General features: G+C 41.5%; 1 protein-coding gene and 1 pseudogene across 12 annotated transcripts in view; both read right to left on the bottom strand.

Moving 5' to 3' along the window:
- The window catches only part of NRG1 (neuregulin 1), a 1,116,936-nt gene that overhangs the window by 225,551 nt on the left and 870,111 nt on the right, over positions 1–21,274 (bottom strand). For 2 of the 12 annotated variants that reach the window (XM_045456296.1, XM_045456339.1), the window contains exon 1: positions 2,104–2,877. The exons of 7 other annotated variants lie outside the window; for them this stretch is intronic. In XM_045456296.1, coding sequence (XP_045312252.1) covers positions 2,104–2,200 — 97 coding nt within the window. In that variant the 5' untranslated portion in view covers positions 2,201–2,877. Of the gene's footprint in view, positions 1–2,103; positions 2,878–21,274 lie in introns of those variants that run through there. 3 more of the 12 variants (XM_045456306.1, XM_045456291.1, XM_045456317.1) reach the window with 3 other exon arrangements.
- On the bottom strand, positions 4,398–4,987 carry LOC123586849 (annotated as a pseudogene).

The following is a 21,274-nucleotide window of genomic DNA, read 5'->3' as shown; positions in this document are numbered from 1 at the left end:
TTTACCTCCTCCAAGGTGCCCTGGAGGAGGTAAAAAGTTCCTCCCCAAAGATGATGACTCCCTGATGGAAAAGGGAGATAAACATACTAAAAACTAACCCGAGCCAAGTTCACCTCAATTTTTCAGGAAGATTATAGGGAGAATGTCACTTAGAGATGCCAATCTATCTGGTTTAGAGGGAATCGCAACGTGGACTGGAAAGCAGAACGAGAGCCACCGAGGAAGCTCTGGAACTCTGTGTCAAGGGAGAACCTTCGGTAGTCACAACACAGCTGCTACCTAGTAGATAAGATCTGTAGGACACAGAAATGCCTGCTTGCTCTTAAATCTACCCCCCCCCCCCCCGCCCACGGAACTACCTGATTATCTGAAATGTCTACGTTATGGGACTGCCACTATAAACCCTTGACAAAATGCAAACCTGTTACCTGAGAGGGATGCCACTTCAAACCAATGCCCTGCTTAATTCATCAGACCACCTACAGAGGAACACAGAAACTTGTGAAGGCAGAGTTCACAGGCAGGACAGGGAAAGACCTAAGGCCCCCACAAATAACTCTACAACTTTACAGTTCTGGCTACATCTAAGGTCTCTTTAATTTACCATGATGACTTTTGAAAGGACAATAGATAAAGTCACCTAGAGGTTGCTAATTCGGCTCCCCATTTCAGACCTTGTCTCCAAAACACAAGGTAAAAGTAAACAAAATTTCAATATACCCTCATGAAGTAATTACGGTGAATCTGATCAGCAGTATCTTATTATACAAGCATGCACAGGAATGGTCAGTGGCCAAACAATTACTCTTTGTTCAATTTCTGTTTTGCTCAAAACCTGCCGAAGCTCCCTGCCAGTAAGTCAGGTTCTGTAATGCTATCAGTGATGCCAATAAGAAGACTAAGCAAATCTTGTTTTCTTCCTACAAGGAACAAATATTTCTGCTTATCTTCTCAGCCACAGTATTACCAAGTGCTATTGAATTAATTCTTCAGGAGTGCTGGGGGATGCTTTGAGTGACTTTAAGTGACTTAATGAATCTGGATCAATTAACAATTGGGAATGGACGAGACAGAAAAAAAAAAAAAAAGACCTTATACGTCTCCCTCTCTTCTCCTTTTTTAAGCATCTTCTTCAATCGCTCATAAGCAAGTATTTATGTAGGATGCTTGCTCTATTCAAGACAATATATATCTAAAGGATCAGCTCTTCCTTGGGAAATCTAAGGTGAAACTGTCAGTCACATCAGTGTGCTAATGATCAAAAGCAAGATTTGTCTCTAGAAAGCCTCGACTGCCATTTCATCCTATTATATAACCAGCAGGCACCTGGGTTCAAACATTTAGACAAACTTTTGCTTTTTGGAACCTCTTGGGAGCATAAATTAAGCATATTTATCAAGGAGGTCCTGAAAACCTGAACTGGTAAGCTGGAAGTCTGAGAACTTATTTGGAGCAGACCTGTTTCCTGGCACTGGCTAGATTTTTATCTGCTTCGCTGACCTCTAGGAATCCCTCTCAACTGATCTGAGTTCCAGTATCTCAGGGCTGAATCAGGGTGAACGTACGCACACACCGCGACCCTACAGGGCTTCGCCTCGGCCAAACCCAGCCGCCACCCGCTCCAGCTCCCGGGGCCTCTCTCCCGACCACCCAGCTCTGCCCAACCAGGCGCGCCAAGTGGAGACCCGTTCCCGCTTTTCTCGCTAGAGGGCAGACGGGGCCCGTGCAAAGCCCTCCTAGCGCCGGACGAGCGCGCACCCAGCCTCGGTTCCCGCACTTCGGTCCGGCTCCCGGGCTGGGTTCAGCTGCGGGGCGCTAGGAAAAGGCCGTGCCACGGAGTGCTGCGCGACCCGGACCCCCGGAGGGCGCGGGCCGTGGCTGCCGCCCCCAACCGTACGCGCGGGGTGAGGACGTCCGGGTGGGGCTGGGCGCCCAGGTGAGGGGCGGCCCCGCCGAAGGCGAGAACCGCCCGGTTCCGCGGACGCGCGGGAGCAGCGCCAGGCGCCAGGAGCGCAGGGCGCGGGCAGGCGAGGGAGAGGCGACGCCAGCGGAGGAGGAGGAGGAGGAAGAGGATCGCGGAGCCGGGCCGTGCTGCGCACTCACCTGGGCTCGGGCCGCCCGCTGGGAGCGCGGGCTTCTTGCCGGAGCCTCGGTCCTTCTTGCCCTTCCCCTTGCCTCTGCCTTCTTTGCGCTCGGACATCTCGCCCGAGAAATGCACGCTCTACGCGGACGGCTCCCGGCGAAGGCGACGCGCCCCAAGTTTGGTCCGAGGGCTTGGATCGGGTTCGGGAAAAGTTTGTCCCTCGAGGAGGGAGAGCGCGTGGCCCGGCTGAGGCACTCGCGGTGTGCGGGGGCGTCTCCTGTCGCCCGCGGGGAGCGGAGCGGACGCGGCGTGCGGTCCGGGCCACCTGGGGCTGGCGGTCGCTCTCGCTCTCGGAGCTGTTCGTGTCGCTCAGGGAAGTCCTCGGTTCCCGCCGCGCTGGGTCCAGCCGCTGTCGGCTCCGGTGGTGGCGTCCGTCCGGCGCGCTCGCAGCCCGATGAGGGAGAGGCGTTCACCGTCCTGCCCCGCGCTCGCTTCGCCCAGGCAGCCGCCGCCGCTCTGCTCCTGACCTCCGCGCGAGCCCGGAGTTCCGACAAGTTTTGGGGAAACTCCTCGCCGGCTCTTTTTCAATTGCCCCACAGCCACCCACCTCCCGCTCGCAGGTTGGAGGCTGGCGCCTCCTTCTCCCCCTCCCCTTGCCTCGCCCCCTCCCTCTTCCCCACCACACCCCCACCCGGAGGCGCGGACACGCCACCGGGAGGAGCCTGGGCTCGGCGCTCCCGGGCGCAGCCCCTTTCCCTCCCCGAGCCAGGCCGGGCGGGGGGCGGCGGCGGCGCGCAGTGCGGCTGCCGGGAACCCCCGACAGGGGTCGCTGGAAGCCGCGCGGAGACGTCGCCCGCGCCGGCGCCGCCGCGCTCGCGGGAACCAAACCCAGTGGCCCCGGGAGCTTCAAAGACACAGGAAAGGACCCAGAGGCTCCTCGCTCTCCTCCGCTGCCAAGCAGCCCCGAAGGGAAGGTCCGTGCCCAACAATGCGGAGAGACGTTGGAGAAAAAAGTTTGGAACTCTGACACCTGCCCCCCCGAAAGAAGGCTCTGTGCAGCCATCGGGAAGGAGCGAAACTTTGGTTGTTTTTGCATGAGAGTGTGGAGTTCATTCCTTTCTTACTTCAGTGAGAGCCCCACGCGCGCGTGGGGCAAAGACAAACTGTGTGCAAGGGAATCTGAGTGTGAGGCTGTTCCGGGTGCACTGAAGGGCTCCGAGAACCTTGAAGATGGTGGATGGCGCGGTCTTCCTGGATCTGCCCCTTGAATGCGTGTGTACCCCGCCTTCACGTGGGTAACCACGTGCCTGTCATAATTCTCGCCTGTAGCTTTTCACAAAATAAATAATAATCATCTAGCCTCTTCAAAGAGGGTGTCTTAAACTGTATCCCTCACTCCAACTTAATTTTCAAAGGAACTGATCAAACCCTGGTTAAAAGACGACCAACAACCAAGTTACTATAGTAGCTGAGGGTCACTCAGTTCTGCTGAGAGGGACAGCAAGTAGGGAGAGGTAGAGTTGGGAAGACAGTCCTAGAGATCTTTAATACATTAACGCTAGCTTTCTCAGATTCAAACTTTCCTCAGAACTGCGGATGAACTCCTTCTTCCCTTGCCCTCCCTCTGGTGGAGAATTCTAAAGAGCAGTGAAATCCAGAAAACATGGGCACCCTGCTGCAAAGGACACAAGTTAAAGGCCAGGGTAATCCACACCGTGGAATGATCCAGAACCATGTAGAGGTCACGTCCTCATAGTTCTATGACAGCCGTGGCTAACTTAGAGACTCCTGTTGTGGTCAGGAAGAGGTGAGTATGAACAGCAATGTGTGAAATGGACTTCCTCCTCTTTACAGGTGATTTGCTCCTGATTTTCCATTCTCCCGGGCACGTGCTAACTGAACTATTACCTGCAGACAGCCTTTAGGTATATATTGTAATTGCCAATTAAATGAAGGTGAAATATGGGAAGGGGAGGGCAAAATCATTCATTTTAAATAGTCCTAAAAGAAGAATGATTTTATTCTCGTTTAATTTGCAGGGTAATAAGAACTGTTAAGAGATACCTTAGCAGTAATGCCATCATTATTTACTTTGAAAAAGTTTGATGTCCAAATATCTTCTGATTACCCTTCAACAAACACCAAATGTAAGTGTACTAGGCCATAAAAACAGCAAAATCAGGGGGAAAGATTATGAATACACCCGAATAGCACTGTAATATTCCACAGAGTCTAATGTAAAATGAAATCTGAATGTTGCCTGAAATAGCTCTGTTTTCCCAGGAGGGGCCACTGCTCAACAAGCAGGAAGCAGCAAAATTCAGAAAAGGGGAGCCCTTTCCTTTTTTTTTTTTTTTTTTTGCCGAAAAGACATTTATTACCGAGCTATAAATTAGAGGTGGTGGGCAGGGTGCAGGAGGACGGGCTGAGTGGTCACGTTTTGGGCATCCGCTCCTCTCTGTCCTCCTGGGCCTGGATTCTGAGCTCCTCCTGCAGGCGCTCCCTGGCTCGGACCACCTTGGACTGCAGGTAGAAGCAGCCACCCACGGATTTGTCGTTCGCCTCGAATACGTGTTCGTAGTTCTTCCGGATCTCCTCGGTGCTCAGCTTGGAGACATTGAGAATCTGCTGTGCCTCCTGGAGGCTGAGGCCGGACAGGTTGGAGGCAGCCGCAGACTGGTGTCCAGCACGTCCCCGAGCGTCAGCTGCTGCCCGGCTGCAAACTCCTGCCGCAGGGCTCGGGCAAAGGCCCTGCCCACCACCTGCACCCCCATCACGATGATCTGGGCCAGGTATTTAGCCATGGTGGCCGCTCTGCCTCGGGGTCGTGGACTGCTGCTTCCTGGCCCCGCGGCCCTCGGCTCAAGGGCGGCCGATGGGTCAGAGGTCAAGGGCGAGGGCGCCTGCGTGACTCCGCACTAGGCATGCGTACTTTATCTCCAAGATATGAGACCCTTTACAGGCTTGGTATACAATAGATAAATGTTATCAAATATATCGTTGTTTTAGAATTGAGGAATATCAAGCAAACATGTATGTTGGGATGAAAAGTTTCAGGTCTTTCCAAACAAAACGGGAAGGCATTAGTGAAACCCATACCTATAGAAATACTAGAATTCATTTTGGAATGGATTTGGTTTGGATCTAGATGTTTTACTTCTCAAAACAGCTTATTAATTCCCCATTACGGTAATTTTTCCGTGAGGATAACGGAAGAACCTACAATTTTGTGATAATTTTCCATTTAAACAAATCTATAGTACTAGTTGACAGTTTTCCCAAACTAAGTATGAAGGACCACGGAAAAGATCATTGACCTTGCTGATTTTGTTGTCTTTTTTTTGTTTGTTTGTTTCATTGTCTTTTTTTGTTTGTTTATTTTTGAGAGAGAGAGACAGAGTGCAGCGGGGGAGGCACAGAGAGAGAGAGGGAGACACAGAATCCTAAGCAGGCTCCAGGTTCTGAGCTGTCAGCACAGAGCCCCAGGCGGGGCTTGAACCCACGAACCATGAGATCGTGACCTGAGCCAAAGTCGGACACTTAACCGACTGAGCCACCCAGGCACCGGGACATTGCCGTGTCTTTATAATAAAACATAGTGGCCACCAAGTAATAGCATGATTCCTGTGGAAAGACTCAGGCCTGGGGAATGAGTGAATGTGAAGGCAGGAAGTTGGGTATAAGTGAGCATTCAATCATTGTTCTTTTTTGGTTTGATGTGCTAGAGAGACAGAGAGAGAGAGAAAAAAAAAAAAGGACAAAATTTGCAATGATAAACGTTGAAAGAACATCTAAGAAAGATGATGAAGAGAAAATTGGATGACAGGGCTTCCTGGGCCTATGTTTGGATTCTGGAGTCATATTTTAGTTGTCAATGCAGCTGAAGTGTCAGAAGATTTATGACAAAGTCCAAAATTATTTTTCTACCAATACATCATTTAAATATGTCTTTATCTTTTATATTATTTAATGTTAATTTTTCGAGGGTTATTTTATTCCATTATTTATGATTAGGTAAAAGAATAACCAAATAAAAGTCCATTTCTTTAATAATGAAAACACTTACGAGATTTTTCAAGGGTTTGAGATTGTCCTTCAATTATTCATCTCTATGGTCAGAAAGCGGCCAATGATTTTGAGGTTTCCGTCCCCTTCCTTTTTTTTAAACCTTGGAAATGATCAGAAGAAGGGATGGAGAAGGGAAGAAGAGTATTTTTGCTTCCTTGAAAACCAAAATATGAACCTGAATTATATAATTTAGAAATGGTGACATATCTTCATGGTATGTATAATTTTCCTAAGTTGTTATATATTGTTTAGCTTTTAGAGTACGTATCATAGAGGGTATATCAGCTCTCAAGTAACATATGTCAATCTGTCAACATTTGTCAACTCCTGAAAAATAGAGTGGCGATTTATAAATAAGCAACTTGAGAAATAAAGACAAAATGGAGATCTTATATTAAATGACAGCTTAAAATCAGTGCAATCCAGTACCAGAACATTTTTCTTTGGCAAGGCTTTCCTTTTAAAGTACTCTTAGAATCTACAAAGCTGGCCAAGTATGCCCTTTATCGCAGCAATTCCCATTTGGAAAATACCCCAAGAAAATTTTTTAAAGAAAAAATATAAATAAAATGAAAGAACATTAACATATGAAGATAGATTGCATTTTTTGCAAAATATTACGGATACTGACAGTAATGGGAATTTAATTTAGAATTCTGCAAATACTTTGAACTTTTTAAAAGTAACTTAAGATAATTACTTTTTTAAAACACTTTGCAACAAAGTTGGCATTAATGAAGATGCATGAATGCAAAAGAAAATCTCAGTCATCAGAGCCAACTTTAAAACAACCACTAAATGTGCATTACTTATTCATTCATTCATCAAGCATTTACTGAACTAAATGCTAGATAGTAGAGAAAAAAAAATGCCCCTACTCTCATGAAGTTAAAATACTGTGAGAAAGGCATAAAAGCAAATTATTATAATACAAATGAAAAAGCAGGCCAGATAAGTTTTCCAGGGCCTGAAGCTCATAAAATTTGAGGGTTATTTTTAGAGGAAAAAACCCCACAAAATTAAAAATACAAATTTAAGTACAAGAACAGTAAAGGACCCTTGGACATGAAAAATCTTAAAGAGTAAGTGATTACAAACATACTCCACCTTCTGCACAATTATAGTAACACTAAATGACAATTACATACTATTTTAGAGATTAGATAATACAATCCCTATAAACAGGAGACATTAACAAGCGATCAAAAGGAATACACACAAAACTGAAACAAGCAAAGACTATCGTGTGAGGAAAATGAGATGAAAGGAGCCTTAAGAACTCACAGATGAGCGGTTGTCCTGTATGTTTGGTTGGACTCTTAGAATCAACATGCAAGTTGAGTCTGTTAAACAAAGGACTTCTGACCCACAAAATGCCCTGGGGAGACTGGAAAGGTGTTCTCCATTACATTTGGCAAATACTTGACAGAATTGCTCATGAATCATATTCTGTCTGCTGTGAAGAGAAGCAGTTTGATAACAAAACTGTGAGTTTAGAATCTCCTCCAGAAAAAACAAACATAAAAACTAAAAAGATAAGTTTCAAGCAACATTAAATAGAACCCATGTTTACATTGTTCTGCTTATTATGTGATCTTTTAAAATTACTATACATGGATGATTACTGGTGTTATTATTTATCATTATTATTAGTAATAATATATGCCCATGATTACCATAATACATCATATATTAAAATGGATCATATAGCTGAATACTAGTGCGTAAATTTCTTTTTATGGACTGTATTTGGTAAATAGGGCCAGTGTCATAAATCTCTTCTGTAATAAGGTGGAACTAGAAGACTTCATGGTTTTTGAAACATTTTAATTTCTTTTAAGAACAAAGTCTCATGCAACGTTTTGGTTTCTCTTCCTTACCTCCACAGTAATTATTTATGTATATCTTCCACAATCCCCTTGAAACAAGTGCTTAATTCAGGTGTGCATGTGATACAAGTACCTAAAATTTATATGTACATATATGTACTCATACACATATACACACATCCATGTGTATACATCTGCATGTGTGAGTACACATATGTATGTGGGTATGTAGTTTTATTTCTCTTTCCACTAATGAGAAACATTGTATTTGAATGTGAGCATATAAAAGAGATCATATATCCTTTTGTACACTTTTTTCATATTGCTATCCATTAGATTCCCAGCACCATGCTTTGTATCTGGTAAGCACTGAATACTTTTGCATAGAATGGATTTACATAGAATAGAATGAATATAAAAAGCCTGGTTCTGATATTACCATTTTCTATCAATCAATTACTAATCACCTACTCTGACAATCATCTTTGACGCCCTTTCTGCATCCAACCCACTCCCACGTGCTGTCTTTTTGACTTCCGTCTCTTTTTATCCCTTTTCAGTAAGTACCACCCCAATTCATGCCTTCATCCTTTCTTTGCTTTGACCATAGTAAAGCTTTTCTACCTGGACTCTTGCTCCCTCTAGTTATTTTGTCAGATACAGTAGTCAGAGAAGTCTTCTGGAAATGCAAATCTAGCCCATAGATTCATAGAATCATATCTAATGTCCTTGAAGGGCTAGGTCATGCCTGACTCCAGCCTCTCTCACTATGCTTCATCCCTCCCTCCCTCTGCTTCAGTCACGGAGACCTCTTTGCAACATGCCTCTAAAGCTTGCCATTGTTTCTGGCCTCAGTGCCTTTGCACTTGCTGTTTCCTATGCCTGAATTTTTCCACAGCCAACCCACCTTGCCTAATCCCACTTATCTCTCAGCCTTGGAAAAGCTTGCTTGGAAAAGCTTTCACTTGCTTGGAAAAGCTGTCCACTGCCTTTGAAAACTGTTTTAATCTCCTAAGACGCTTTTGTATCTCCTTCATAACATTTCTTTTTGTCTATTATTATATTATTGTTTTTGTGATTTTTTTTAAACAATGATCTGTTCTCATTGTATATTAACCTCTTTGAAGGCAAAGACTGACAATTTCATGTTCTCTTTATATCTCTAGCTCTGTGTCTGTCTCATCATAGCCAATTTACATGCATTTTGTTAATTGATGAATAAGAATAAACAGAATTACTTTCACATGTAGATAAGGCTATACATACATATATATGTGTGTGTACTCTTTGAAGGCAAAGACTGACAATTTCATGTTCTCTTTATATCTCTAGCTCTGTGTCTGTCTCATCATAGCCAATTTACATGCATTTTGTTAATTGATGAATAAGAATAAACAGAATTACTTTCACATGTAGATAAGGCTATACATACATATATATGTGTGTGTACTTTATTTGATCAAATTTTTAAATGATATGATGATGATGATGATGATGATACTAGACATAACACTGTGGGATAATTTCTATTGAAATAAGCCTTTCCAAGAACAAACACATAAAATACAAATCTTGACTAATCAGTAAAAATCTCAATACTTTAGGAGATGAGGTGATAACTTTTGCAAAATGGTAAAACCCCAAGAAGGATGGCTTCTTTTCCCAAATTGCCTCTGTAAGTTTCACCTGTAGATTACATTTATTGGATCCATTTCCCCGCTTGGATTCTTGTGAGGTGTCAGACCCATAAAAGAGCTAGATCTTAGCAAGGATGTTCTAACAAAACGATAATGGATGAAAACCTGCACACACAGCATTATTAACAGGGTTAAAAAACCCCTTTCTAGATGGGCCTAATATAAGATTGCTCTCCCCATAAGATTATGTTTCACTTTGTAGACCCATGGTAAGACCCGATTTGGTCCTTGCAGCAAGTTGCTGTCCGTACCTACCTTAGACTTAGCTTTGAGTCTGGTTTTAATCCTCTAACATTTTGCTCTCTTCCCAGCATCTATAACCATGCAACAAATGCAAAGGGATTTCTCCATGCATACTTGGGATTCAGTTTGTGTGCACATCTCATCTACAGCCAAGAGAGACTCAGATGCATCGCGTCTTTTAGGAGCTGCCCCGTAAGATCCGCTCCAAGGTTAACATAATTTCCTTTCAAGAGACACTTTACTCGTTGTTGTGAAAAGATTCACCTCTGTGAAATTTATAACGATGTTAAAAGATAAATTTAATGTCATGAGTGATGAATTAGTACTTCAAATATTTGAGCAGTAAGAGTAATTTAACAGATCAACTCCTTCCTTCAGTGTGTCCCATAAGAGACACCTGGGGGAAAGCATTTCCAAAACAGATTATAGTATATTGGAGATTACTTCATAATGTCATCATGATACTGGGGGATGTATGAAATGAAACAATGACCCACAGATTCTGTACCTGGCTCAGGAATATAATAACATCATAATTATTCTTTTTCCTTCTTTCCCACATAATTTCTTCTAACCTCCTTATTAATCTTTATGAATTCCCTCCCTACCTCCCCCCAGACTTCTTTTTTTTTTCCGGTTTCTCCTCATGTTAGAGCCTGATGCTTCATATATCTGATTTGACTAGGGATTTCTAGTTTTCAGTTAAGAGCCAAGAGTGAAGTTCTCAGTGGAATGTTTTAGTCCTCCCCACCCCTGGACCCAGGCCTAGAATTCAAGTTACTTTGCAACAGACCCACTTTCAACACACTGTATGTTTGGGAACTTTGGTGTATGTTTGTGTTAAAAATATATATATGTATATATATCTTTCAATTCTCGTTCATTTGGGAAAAGAATTTCACAAGTATTAACAACTCAAGAAGGCAACTCATCTTTTAAAGATGATTTAGCAAAACAATTAGCTAATGTGACAGAAACCAAATGACCATCCAAAAAATAGCTGGTGACCAACCATGCAGAAGATTACATTCTTATGGAAAATGGTGTCTTTTCTGCTTAATCATAAAGATTGGGTATGTTCCAACTCTTTCCCATAGATGCAAGATAGAAACCACCTAATTCAAACGATGCAGGGAACTCTGATCTTGTCCACAGTCTTATCCAGTATGCAGGATTCTTTTGGGGCCCAGAGAAATTCTGGGGGTATCCTGAACCCTAGATATCCAAGGGAAAATCTAAGAATATGCTTGGTTTAGCATTTTTGAGTCGTCTTTTTTTTTTTTTTTTTTTTTTTTTTTTTTTTTTTTTTTTTTGGTCCCCGAGTTGACAGAAATCTCTGAGATCCCATAAAGCAGATATATTGTGGCACAAAAAATTTTGTCAGTCCAGTTGAGACTCATGTCTTTGAGACTGACCCAAGCCAGTGCTGGTTTTGTAGGTAGGAAGAGAAAGATGACATTTATCTTGCTTTGGAATTGCACCATCTTTTTTTTTTTTTTTTTTCTGTTGCTATTTCTAAAAGATGGTCTCACAGAACGAGGTAGAGATCCACTCTCCCTATTATTTTGATGATAATAAGTAGACCCCTGAGCACCAGCAATACGGTAGGATTTACGTCCGTGGGTGTTTACTGTGGGTACGAAAACCGCAGTTCCCTCTCACAAGCACAATGGAAAGAACTTAGGACATACTTTGTCAACTCACTTTTTTTAAATGTACTTTTTCCCTCTTGCCTAGGAAACTTTAATTAAAGTGTTCTCCATTCTTTCCCTCCCTTGTCCTAGTGCTGTACCTGCCCTGCCCATCTCCAATGCCAGGCCACCGCAACTGCCTGGTTTTCTTTTTCCATGAACATTACCTTTCCCTATTCCAACCAAGAAACGAAAACAGAAGGCTTTCTTTTGACGTGGCCTTTCCTTTTAGTGCCGAACGTCCTCGGTTCCTTTTCATTTACCAGCTAAAGGAATCCATCTCCTTCCCCAACTCACCACCAATTTAATGAAACTGCTCAAAAATTCACTAAGCCTTCCTAATTGGCCTACGAAGTGTTCTCTTTTTAGCCCTCATGCCGAGGGAATCCTGATGCACACGTCATCTGGAAAGCTTTTCCTGCGACTCAGAATAATATCTCAGTGGCAGAACTTTCTGTCTTTTCTGAAATCTTTTTTTCTACCTGTCTCTTAAATGCTGGCTCATGGCCCAATATCGTAAACCATTTGCTTCTTAAATACATGCTAATCCTATAAAAACATCATTCACTGCCGGCTATCTCAAATGTTGATAATTCACAAAGTGTGTATATATGTATTCCAAGTACCTCAAACTGAACAGTTTATTAATCCCCATCTCTCCCCCCAACTTAAAAACAAAACAAAAACAAAAACAGCTGAAGCTTATGAACAGATACTAGGCATCACCCTTCATTTTTCTCCTCCGGTCTTCTTTACCTCCCCTGATTCCAGCCATTTGGTGTCCCCAATCCCAATGCATTCAATACTCATCACCACCACCTTGGCTTCTCCCTGAATCTAGGTCCACTGTCACTCTGTCACTCGACTTTTCTACGTCTTCCTCTTCTTTTTTCTATTTTTTAATTTTAGGGTTTTTTTTTTTTTTTAATTTTTAAGGTTTATTTAAAAGAAAGAGAGAGCATAAGCAGGGGAGGGGCAGAGAGAGAGGGAGACACAGAATCCAAAGCAGGCTCCAGGCTCTGTGCGGAGCTCAAACTCACAAACCTCAAGATCATGACCTGAGCCGAAGTTGGATGTTCAACCAACGGAGCCACCCAGGCGCCCCTTAAGTCTTCCTCTTCTGTTTCTGCGCTCACACCCAGTCACCCTCCCTCCTGCTAACAGACTTAATCCTCTAAAATATAGCTATTACCTTGTCATTCCTTTTGTAATATCTTTATTGGATTCTTGCTGCTGTGAAGTGGAAACTTCTCTTTAGAGGGCAGCCAGGTCCTTCCCAGTCGAGGTACTGCATAAATTTTCAACCTCTCTCCTATCTTCTCCCATGCCTCTGGTCACAGTGAGCTTTACCTTTCCTTATTTCTATGGCTTTAACTCTGTTTCTCATCCTTCTCAGCCTAGTAAACTTCTACTCTTCTTTCCAGATCCAAGTTAAAACTCACCTCTTCTGTCTATTTTTCCCTGATCCTCCAAATAGAACCAATGGCTGTATCTTCCTTATGCATAAATATCTTCAGTTTAGCACCTACATTATTATAATGATTTGTTTTCAGGTGTCTCCGATCTGCAGGAATGACGCCTCAGGAATGATCTCTATGTCTCTTTAAAGTACACATTCAGCGTTTGTATATGTATATTAAAATGAGTAGACTATACATGTATTCAAAGACTTCTCAATTGACATTGAACTCAACTTCAAAGTGAGCAGCAGTGGAAGGGTTTTTTAAATTTTGCAAATTTAACTTCTGACTCAAATGCAAACTGGGCTTTTACAAGGTAACCACAAATTTTCCAAGCTCTCTATTAGTTATATCTTAATTGATCTGTTCAACCAAAGTTACAGCTGGCAGGATTCAAGAACAAGCCTATTTGGTTTCTATCACTATATTTAAAAAAATTTTTTTACGTTTATTTTTATTTATTTTAAGAGAGAGAGAGAGAAAGCAGGGGAGGGACAGAGAGACAGGGAGACGGAATCTTAAGCAGACTCCACACTGTCAGCGCAGAGCCCAGGGCGGGGCTTGAACCCACAGACTGTGAGATCATGACCTGAGCCGAAATCAAGAGTCAGATGCTTAACGAATTGAGACACCCAGGTGCCTCTATCACTACATTTTTATAGACTTAAATCTACTTTAGTCCCTTGCCTACCTCCTCAATGTCTTATGACCCATATTAAAAAAAAAAAAAAACAACCCAAAAACTGATGTGATAATATCAACACTGGTTACTCATTAACCATCATAATGAGGTATTATAAAGATCAAGTAATCCCTTATTTGTAAATTCCTCTGCTAAAGGAAAACGAATTTATTTATGTATAGTGTTCTTTGAGATTTCTGGAAAATTTAATTATAACTCTGAAAGGGAGAGATAAAAAGTCCCTTTGTATAGTTGGTATGTTTTGATTGCCTGATCTCCCTCTCAGAAGGTGCTTGTCACTCAGCGGCCACATCTACCATCCCCCAATCTCTGCCCAAATGTCCTGAGAGCCTCTGAGGGTCACAGTCTCTGCTGTGGGCCTGGACAGAAGCCTGAGGAAGAGAAGCCTGTCTTCGAGAAAGCACCAGTGACTCAGACAGACCTCTGAATGCCGATCCTGCTTCACAGCCGTCTGCTTCTCAGTAAAATGTGGGTTATGATACCTATTGTAACAGGTCACTGTTGTAAGGATTAAATGAGCTCAGGGGAGTCAAGTGTCCAGCCTCGAGTTGGCACTGTACTTGTCACTGTCCCCTGACTCCCAGCTGCTGCTCCTACCAACCCAGCCTCCATTTCCCCAAGCATCTCTGGATCCAAGACAACTTTACTAAAAGGAGCTTTATGCCAAAAGAATGAGTAATTTATTTTACTCTTCGGCAGTTACTGAATAGACAGTTCTGAATTATCCCAGGGCCATTGGCACTTAAGGCTACAAAGAATAAATAAAACCGATAAGAATCACATATAGTTTTATGATTTGAAGTTTTCACCACACTGTTCTCAACTTATCTCCTGTCATCATCCCTTTTTTGGATTTTCTACAGGAAAGGTAATTCTGAAGTGGCCCAATGGGAGGCAGCAGAGGGGAAAGGAGGCAGAAATGAAAACTAGTTCTTAAATGAGTAGAATATTACCAATTTTGGCAAACAGAATTCTAATACTAATTACAAGATTCCTGGGCACTGGTGTATACATCCTGTGCGATGCCCTTCCCTTGAGTATGGGTGGGACCTACTGATATTATGGAATGCCACTTCCATGATTGGGTTACCAACCAGTTGATTTTGAGTGCTAATCAAGAGGGAGATTATCCTGGGTGGGTCCGATCTAATCAGGGGAGTCCCTAAAAGAAGGGCTGGGCCTTTTGTGAAGAGTAAGATCACCCTGCAGGCTTTGGAGTAGTGTCTGCCATGCACCATGCATGAGAGGATCACTTGCCTAAGAATGGAGGGTGGCTCTTAGGAGCTTAGAGCCATCCTTAGCTGATGGCCAGCAGAACAGGGACATCAGTACCACCACAACAAGGACCTGAATCCTGCCGACAACCTGACTGAGGCTGGAGGAAGACCTAAGCTCCATGTTGGAACATAGCCCAGTCAATACCGTGACTTCAGCATTGTAAGACTCCAAGCAGAGGACCCAGTTGTGCCAACAAAACTGGGAGCTAATAAATGAGTGTTGTTTTCCGACGCTAAGATTGGGGTTACTTGTTACAGAGCAATAAAAAGCTCCTGCAGTTATAAAGACATTTTAATGTACATAGTGTCTCAGACAGCAAGGTACGGGTCAGGGAGGACAGGTAGGAAGACAGTTTGGTGTCTGCAGTGACTCTCCCAGCTCTGTCACTTCCCAGCTCTATGGATCTAGGGAGTCACTTCACTCCCCCAGTCTTGATTCACTTCCTTCATCTGTAAACTGAGGAGGTGAATGATTGACAAGACGCCTGCAAGGTGCTTTCCAGGCTCTGAATGTCCTCTTACATTGTATTTTACCTCCTTTGGTTATACAACTTAGATTTTGAAAGGATAAAACAAAGCACGCAGGGAAGTAATTTGGAAGTGTTCACAGAGAGCAGAGAATGAAACCAACTCAGCAATCCTAGGTCTTTATAGACTCTCCTGTTTCCAACCCTTCCTCTGAGCTTCAGCCAGACTCACAGACCTCAAATGGACTCCAAGGAGGTTTATAAGCCTCATCCACAGGTCCAAGGGGAACCTAAAGAGTTGTGGCTTTTTTCTATTTTTAGAGGGTGAAGCTTTGTTTTTACTTCTCACAGGGATATTTTTGGTAAATGTTTCTGCCAAAATAATCAGTAAGATAAAGCACCTGCCATAGGGATGAATGCTATATAAACTTCGATGTGCGTTCATGGCAGACATAAAGAACTTTTCTATAAATAACAACAATTTAACTCAAAAATATATCACAGCCTAAGGATTCATCAGGGAAATGTGTACTTGTTCCTAAGGAAGGTCCATGGTCCTGAAGCAGCAAATTTTTTGGCATGGGTAAGAAATGTGTTGAACTCTGCTGTTTTTGCTCTAGTCCATAAGTTTTTATCTTTTGATATGTACAAATAACCCAAGTGGAAATTTCTTTTCAGAGACAGGAAAGCGGAGTAAAATGTTTCAAGTTCCCAAAATCATCTGGAATGAAATGATAGCTTTGCTGCTTAGAAGAAATTCCTCTTAGCAAGATTTACTATGTTACTATGACTAGATGAATTTATCTCCTTTTCCCAACCTCATTAAAACATACAACACTTCCCTAAAGCCATTTTGGCTCAAATGTTTTTCTGTGAAAGTTGTGGTATGCATTAACTAATTCCAAGAAACCAAAATTATCTAAACCTTTTCAAATCCTAGAACAATCTGAGCATGCTCAATAATATAACATGCTTTAAATCAGCCCATAGATGACCTGTATAGGCAAAGTAAATGGGTAACAAAAGAATGGGCGAGACAGTTTTGACAAATTGCGCATGACTCTGAAAGAAATGTTGGAATTGAGATCCAAACTATTTGGATCGGACTGTATGTTGGTGAAATTGTCTATACATTCAGACATCCACATTTCCAAAGGCAGAGCCTCAGATCAATAAAAGCCACTCATGGGCTATCCCTAAATGTTTTAACGTCGCCGTTCTGTGATGATGGGACCAATACTAATTAGACACATATGTCTTCAATCACACTTCCCATGTTTTGAAAATATCTGAACTAAGATGGAATTATGGTAAAACCAATAAAACTTAAGCTTCAGAGCTCCACACTTGCAAAAGTCCCATCCAAGGCCTGTAACTAATTTTGGATTAGTAATTTTTTTTTTAAATCCTCCAAAATTTACTCCTATTTGAGGAGATATAAATATGGTTTGAGAAATATAGTAAAAATGCAGACAAGTTTACCAGTTTGAGTTTGCTATATTATCTGGCCAAATAGGTTTTTTAAAATTTTTAAGTACTTTAAATTTTTCTTGGTTTTTGTATTACCAACCCTGAATGATTCAGACCAGCCTCCCATTGTCATCACAGAGAACATCCCCACCTTACCATGCTATGAGCACATAGGTTTGCAAAGTTTCTCCAAGTTTCTGGGTAAGGGGCAAATGGCTGGTAAAGAGAATGTCCTCTTGCTGTGCTCGTGAGTATGACATCTGTTTGTTCAAAGGCACAGTCACTCAAACTGCCAAAAGTACAGTTCTGTTTGCATACATTTCTTACAAAAATGGTCTGGAGTACAAAAGTACTTAGGAGTTTTAAGATTACTCTTAGGCCTTACCTTTCTGCCTCACATTTTGCAAATCATAGAAAACAAGGACCATGCCTGATTATTTTGTTCAAATGACACTGATCAAAGATCTATCTGCTTTCCTGACGATGAATGAATGCATATTAATTTATACATAAAAAGGTGTTAATTACTTTGAGGGCAGATTCTGTGTTATTGGAATTTTATGGCTTCCGTGGTACTGAATATAGTACTTTTAGCCTGTTAGGTATATTGAAGATATTTGATGGATAATAAATGAGTCTATTTTACAAGGTGTTCAGTTAATTAACAGTGTTCAATTTTGATACATCCTAATAATTTCTCTTTAAAACTGCTAAATGTATTGTTTTTAAGGTAATTATTTGGGGATAGAGTTAAGATAATCATTTTGGGTTAGAGTTAAGAATATTTTATTTTATTCTTTTCTTTTCTTTAATTTTTAGAGAGAGGAGAGCGTGTAGGCCAGGGAGAGGGAGAAAGGGAGAGAGAGAGAATCCTAAGCACACTCCATGCTCAGCACGGAGCCCGATCCGGGGCTGGATCCCATGACCATGAGATCATGACCTGACCTGAAATCGAGAGTCAGACACTCAACTGACTTAGTTACCCAAGTGCCCAGAGTTAAAAATTTTAATGGTAATAACACAATACTAATTCAAAAGAGATTATCTCAGTGTCTACGTGATTCTAAAAGTCTGTCCTGTAAGTGTATCAGAGGACGAAAATAACACAGAGTTAAGTTAATTATTCAAGTTAAATTCACTAGAATCAATCCAATCAAAACATTTAGCTGTCCAATGCAGACCTAGCCTAAAATTAAGATCTAGAGGTCTCTTATAGCTACCTAAGTAATCCAAATCACTTATGCTACTTAAATTTCTAGCGTTTCATATCCTGGTTACACGCTGTTTGTAAACAGAGGAGTTTAGGATTATACTTTCAAGGTCAAGCTCTTAACAGCAGTAATGGTTTTTGTTGATGGTGGTGGTGGTAATGACGTCTTCAAATGTTATTAACCTAGGAAATTGCGTATTTCTACTATTGTTTGTATATATGCATTATATATACACAAGAAAATATTTGTTATTTTTCTCAGTGTCATGGACCTAAACTATGAAAGATCAGACAAAAAGCTAAATGTGAAAATGGAAGCATTCTTTTTTTTTTTTTTTTTTTTTTTTTTAGGTTTTAGAAAACCATCAGGAAGTCATGCAACCATGTAGTAAACTAAGACAGGTCATACTTATGAAATGCCAAAACATACAATTGAACATGGAAAAAAATTAGCAACACATAGAATTTTTTTTTTCTAGACTGTGGAAATTATTCGCATTTTTGCCTTTTGGGAACATTTTTTAAATGTATGCAGAATTTCTTTCTTTCTTAAGGCATTTTAAAAATTAAAATATTACCATAATCATGAATAAATCATATCTAGTCATGAACTGAAATTTTTGTTGTGAAACTTTCTACATATACATCTTTATAAATAACTCTTCATGAAATTTCTATTAATACATGATCAGTGTTTTTTTGTTTTTTTTTTTTTTAATTTTTTTTTTTTCAACGTTTATTTATTTTTGGGACAGAGAGAGACACAGCATGAACGGGGGAGGGGCAGAGAGAGAGGGAGACACAGAATCGGAAACAGGCTCCAGGCTCTGAGCCATCAGCCCAGAGCCTGACGCGGGGCTCGAACTCCCGGACCGTGAGATCGTGACCTGGCTGAAGTCGGACGCTTAACAGACTGCGCCACCCAGGCGCCCCATATGATCAGTGTTTTAAAGAAACAGCATGACTCAGGGCGCCTGGATGGTTCAGTCGATTGAGTGTCTGACTTTGGCTCAGGTCATGATCTCAAAGCTTCTGAGTTCGAGCCCCACGTCGGGCTCTGTGCTGACAGCTCAGAGTCTGGAACCTGCTTCAAATTCTGTGTCTCCCTCTCTCACTGCCCCTCCCCTGCTCATACTCTGTCTCTCTCTCTCTCAAAAATTAAAATAATAATAATAATAATAATAATAAAGAAACAACATGACTGAAAAGAAATTGTAATAAAAATAGCATTACCTATAATGCCAATTATACTTTAGGAAATGATATATCTTAAAGCAAATGTTTCTGAGAGATATTCTAATATCATTAAAGAGCAGCCTGATAAACACAGCTATTTGCGCCTTGGTTAGAAACACCCTGTTTCTCCAAGTTGGTTTAATTGCATCTCAAGTGAAAACATGTTTTGTTCTCATTAAGTGCCATTTTAATTTCTGATTGGAAGTCATAGGCACTTTGAAATAACAGCACCTTAACTGCATGGACGTTTCTGAGAAGAAAAAAACAAACATTTTGAAAACATTTGGATCCCATTTGGATTTCAATCAGGCAGACAGTAAAATCTTGGGGAATTTTCTGATTTATAGGAAAAGTGATAGAAGCCAAGTGAGCTTGTGGACATATTAGAAGAATCTTGGTTGATTTTTACTATAGTAAACACAACCTCTGATTAAATCATAAACCTAACAAACATTATTTCTTGACATTTTGGTGAATTACTGGTATACAGTTGAATCAAGGCTCTGCTCGTCTTGTGTAAGTGTGATCTCAGAAAAAGAGAATGCTTATTGTTTGCCACGATAATTGATTATTGATAGAAAAACCACACATTCTGGCACGCCCAGGACCATCCTGCTTTACACCTGTGCTCCAGGTGTAATCACTAATAGCACCTTTCTTCACTCTCAAATGTACTTGTATTGGTCCATAAATTATCACTCCATTACAATATAATTTTGTTTGTTTTTGGTGATCACTTATTTATCATTGACCTGTATCTCAGACATTGTGCTGTACATGCAGAACATCATGGGTTGTAACGCCATTTACCCTTTACAATAACGTTAGGATTGGGGCGCCTGGGTGGCGCAGTCTGTTAAGCGTCCGACTTCAGCCAGGTCACGATCTCGCAGTCCGTGAGTTTGAGCCCCGCGTCGGGCTCTGGGCTGATGGCTCAGAGCCTGGAGCCTGTTTCCGATTCTGTGTCTCCCTCTCTCTCTGCCCCTCCCCCGTTCATGCTCTGTCTCTCTCTGTCCCAAAAATAAATAAACGTTGAAAAAAAAAATTTAATAACGTTAGGAGGGAGACACTATCTTTCACTTTTCATTTTATAAATGCACAAATTAAAGTTAGGAGTTTCAAAATCCTGTGCCTTAAAGAGTTACCTAAGACTTTGTCTACATGATACCCTAAGCACTGCTAAAACCATTTCAAAATTTCAAATGTTTTCAGGTATTTGATCACTCAGTATCATTTTACACTGTCCCGATAACATCTGCAAGTGGATTTTTAAAATATTTATTTATTTATTTATTTATTTATTTATTTATTTATTTATTTTGAGAGAGAGAGAGAGTGTGAGAGAGAGAGAGAGAGAGAGAGAGAGAAAGCACACGTAGGAGCAGAGGAGGGACAAGAGGGGAAGAGAGAGAAATCACACAGTCAGCCCTGAGCCCAATGCGGGGCTTGATCCCATGAACCATGAGATCAAGACCCGAGCCGAAATCCAGAGTCAGACGCTTAACCGACTGAGCCACTCAGGTGCCCCACAAATGGATTTTTTTTTTAATTCAACTTGCATAGTTTCCCTTTCTTAGATTCTTCTTTTAATAACTTTGGCTGAAATGTTTGGCAAAGAAACAGTAAGAAACTTCACTTTTCTCAACTAAATTATCAGAGCAATCTCTCCTCTAAAACTAATTAAGCATAATGCTTAATTACTTTTTAGGGGAAAAAGTAGGAAGAAACATATAATGGGAAGAATAGGATGGTTTTCTTGGATGTACTTATAAGTGTCTGGGGTTCTATTCCTCTTAAGTAGGAAAATTTTTCAGTAGACAATAGGATATGCTCAATCTAC

This window comes from Leopardus geoffroyi, chromosome B1, assembly GCF_018350155.1.
Source record: "Leopardus geoffroyi isolate Oge1 chromosome B1, O.geoffroyi_Oge1_pat1.0, whole genome shotgun sequence".
Classification (NCBI taxonomy): Eukaryota; Metazoa; Chordata; class Mammalia; order Carnivora; family Felidae; genus Leopardus; species Leopardus geoffroyi.
Note: the sequence above shows the minus strand (reverse complement) of the source record. Positions and strands in the feature narration are given on the sequence as shown.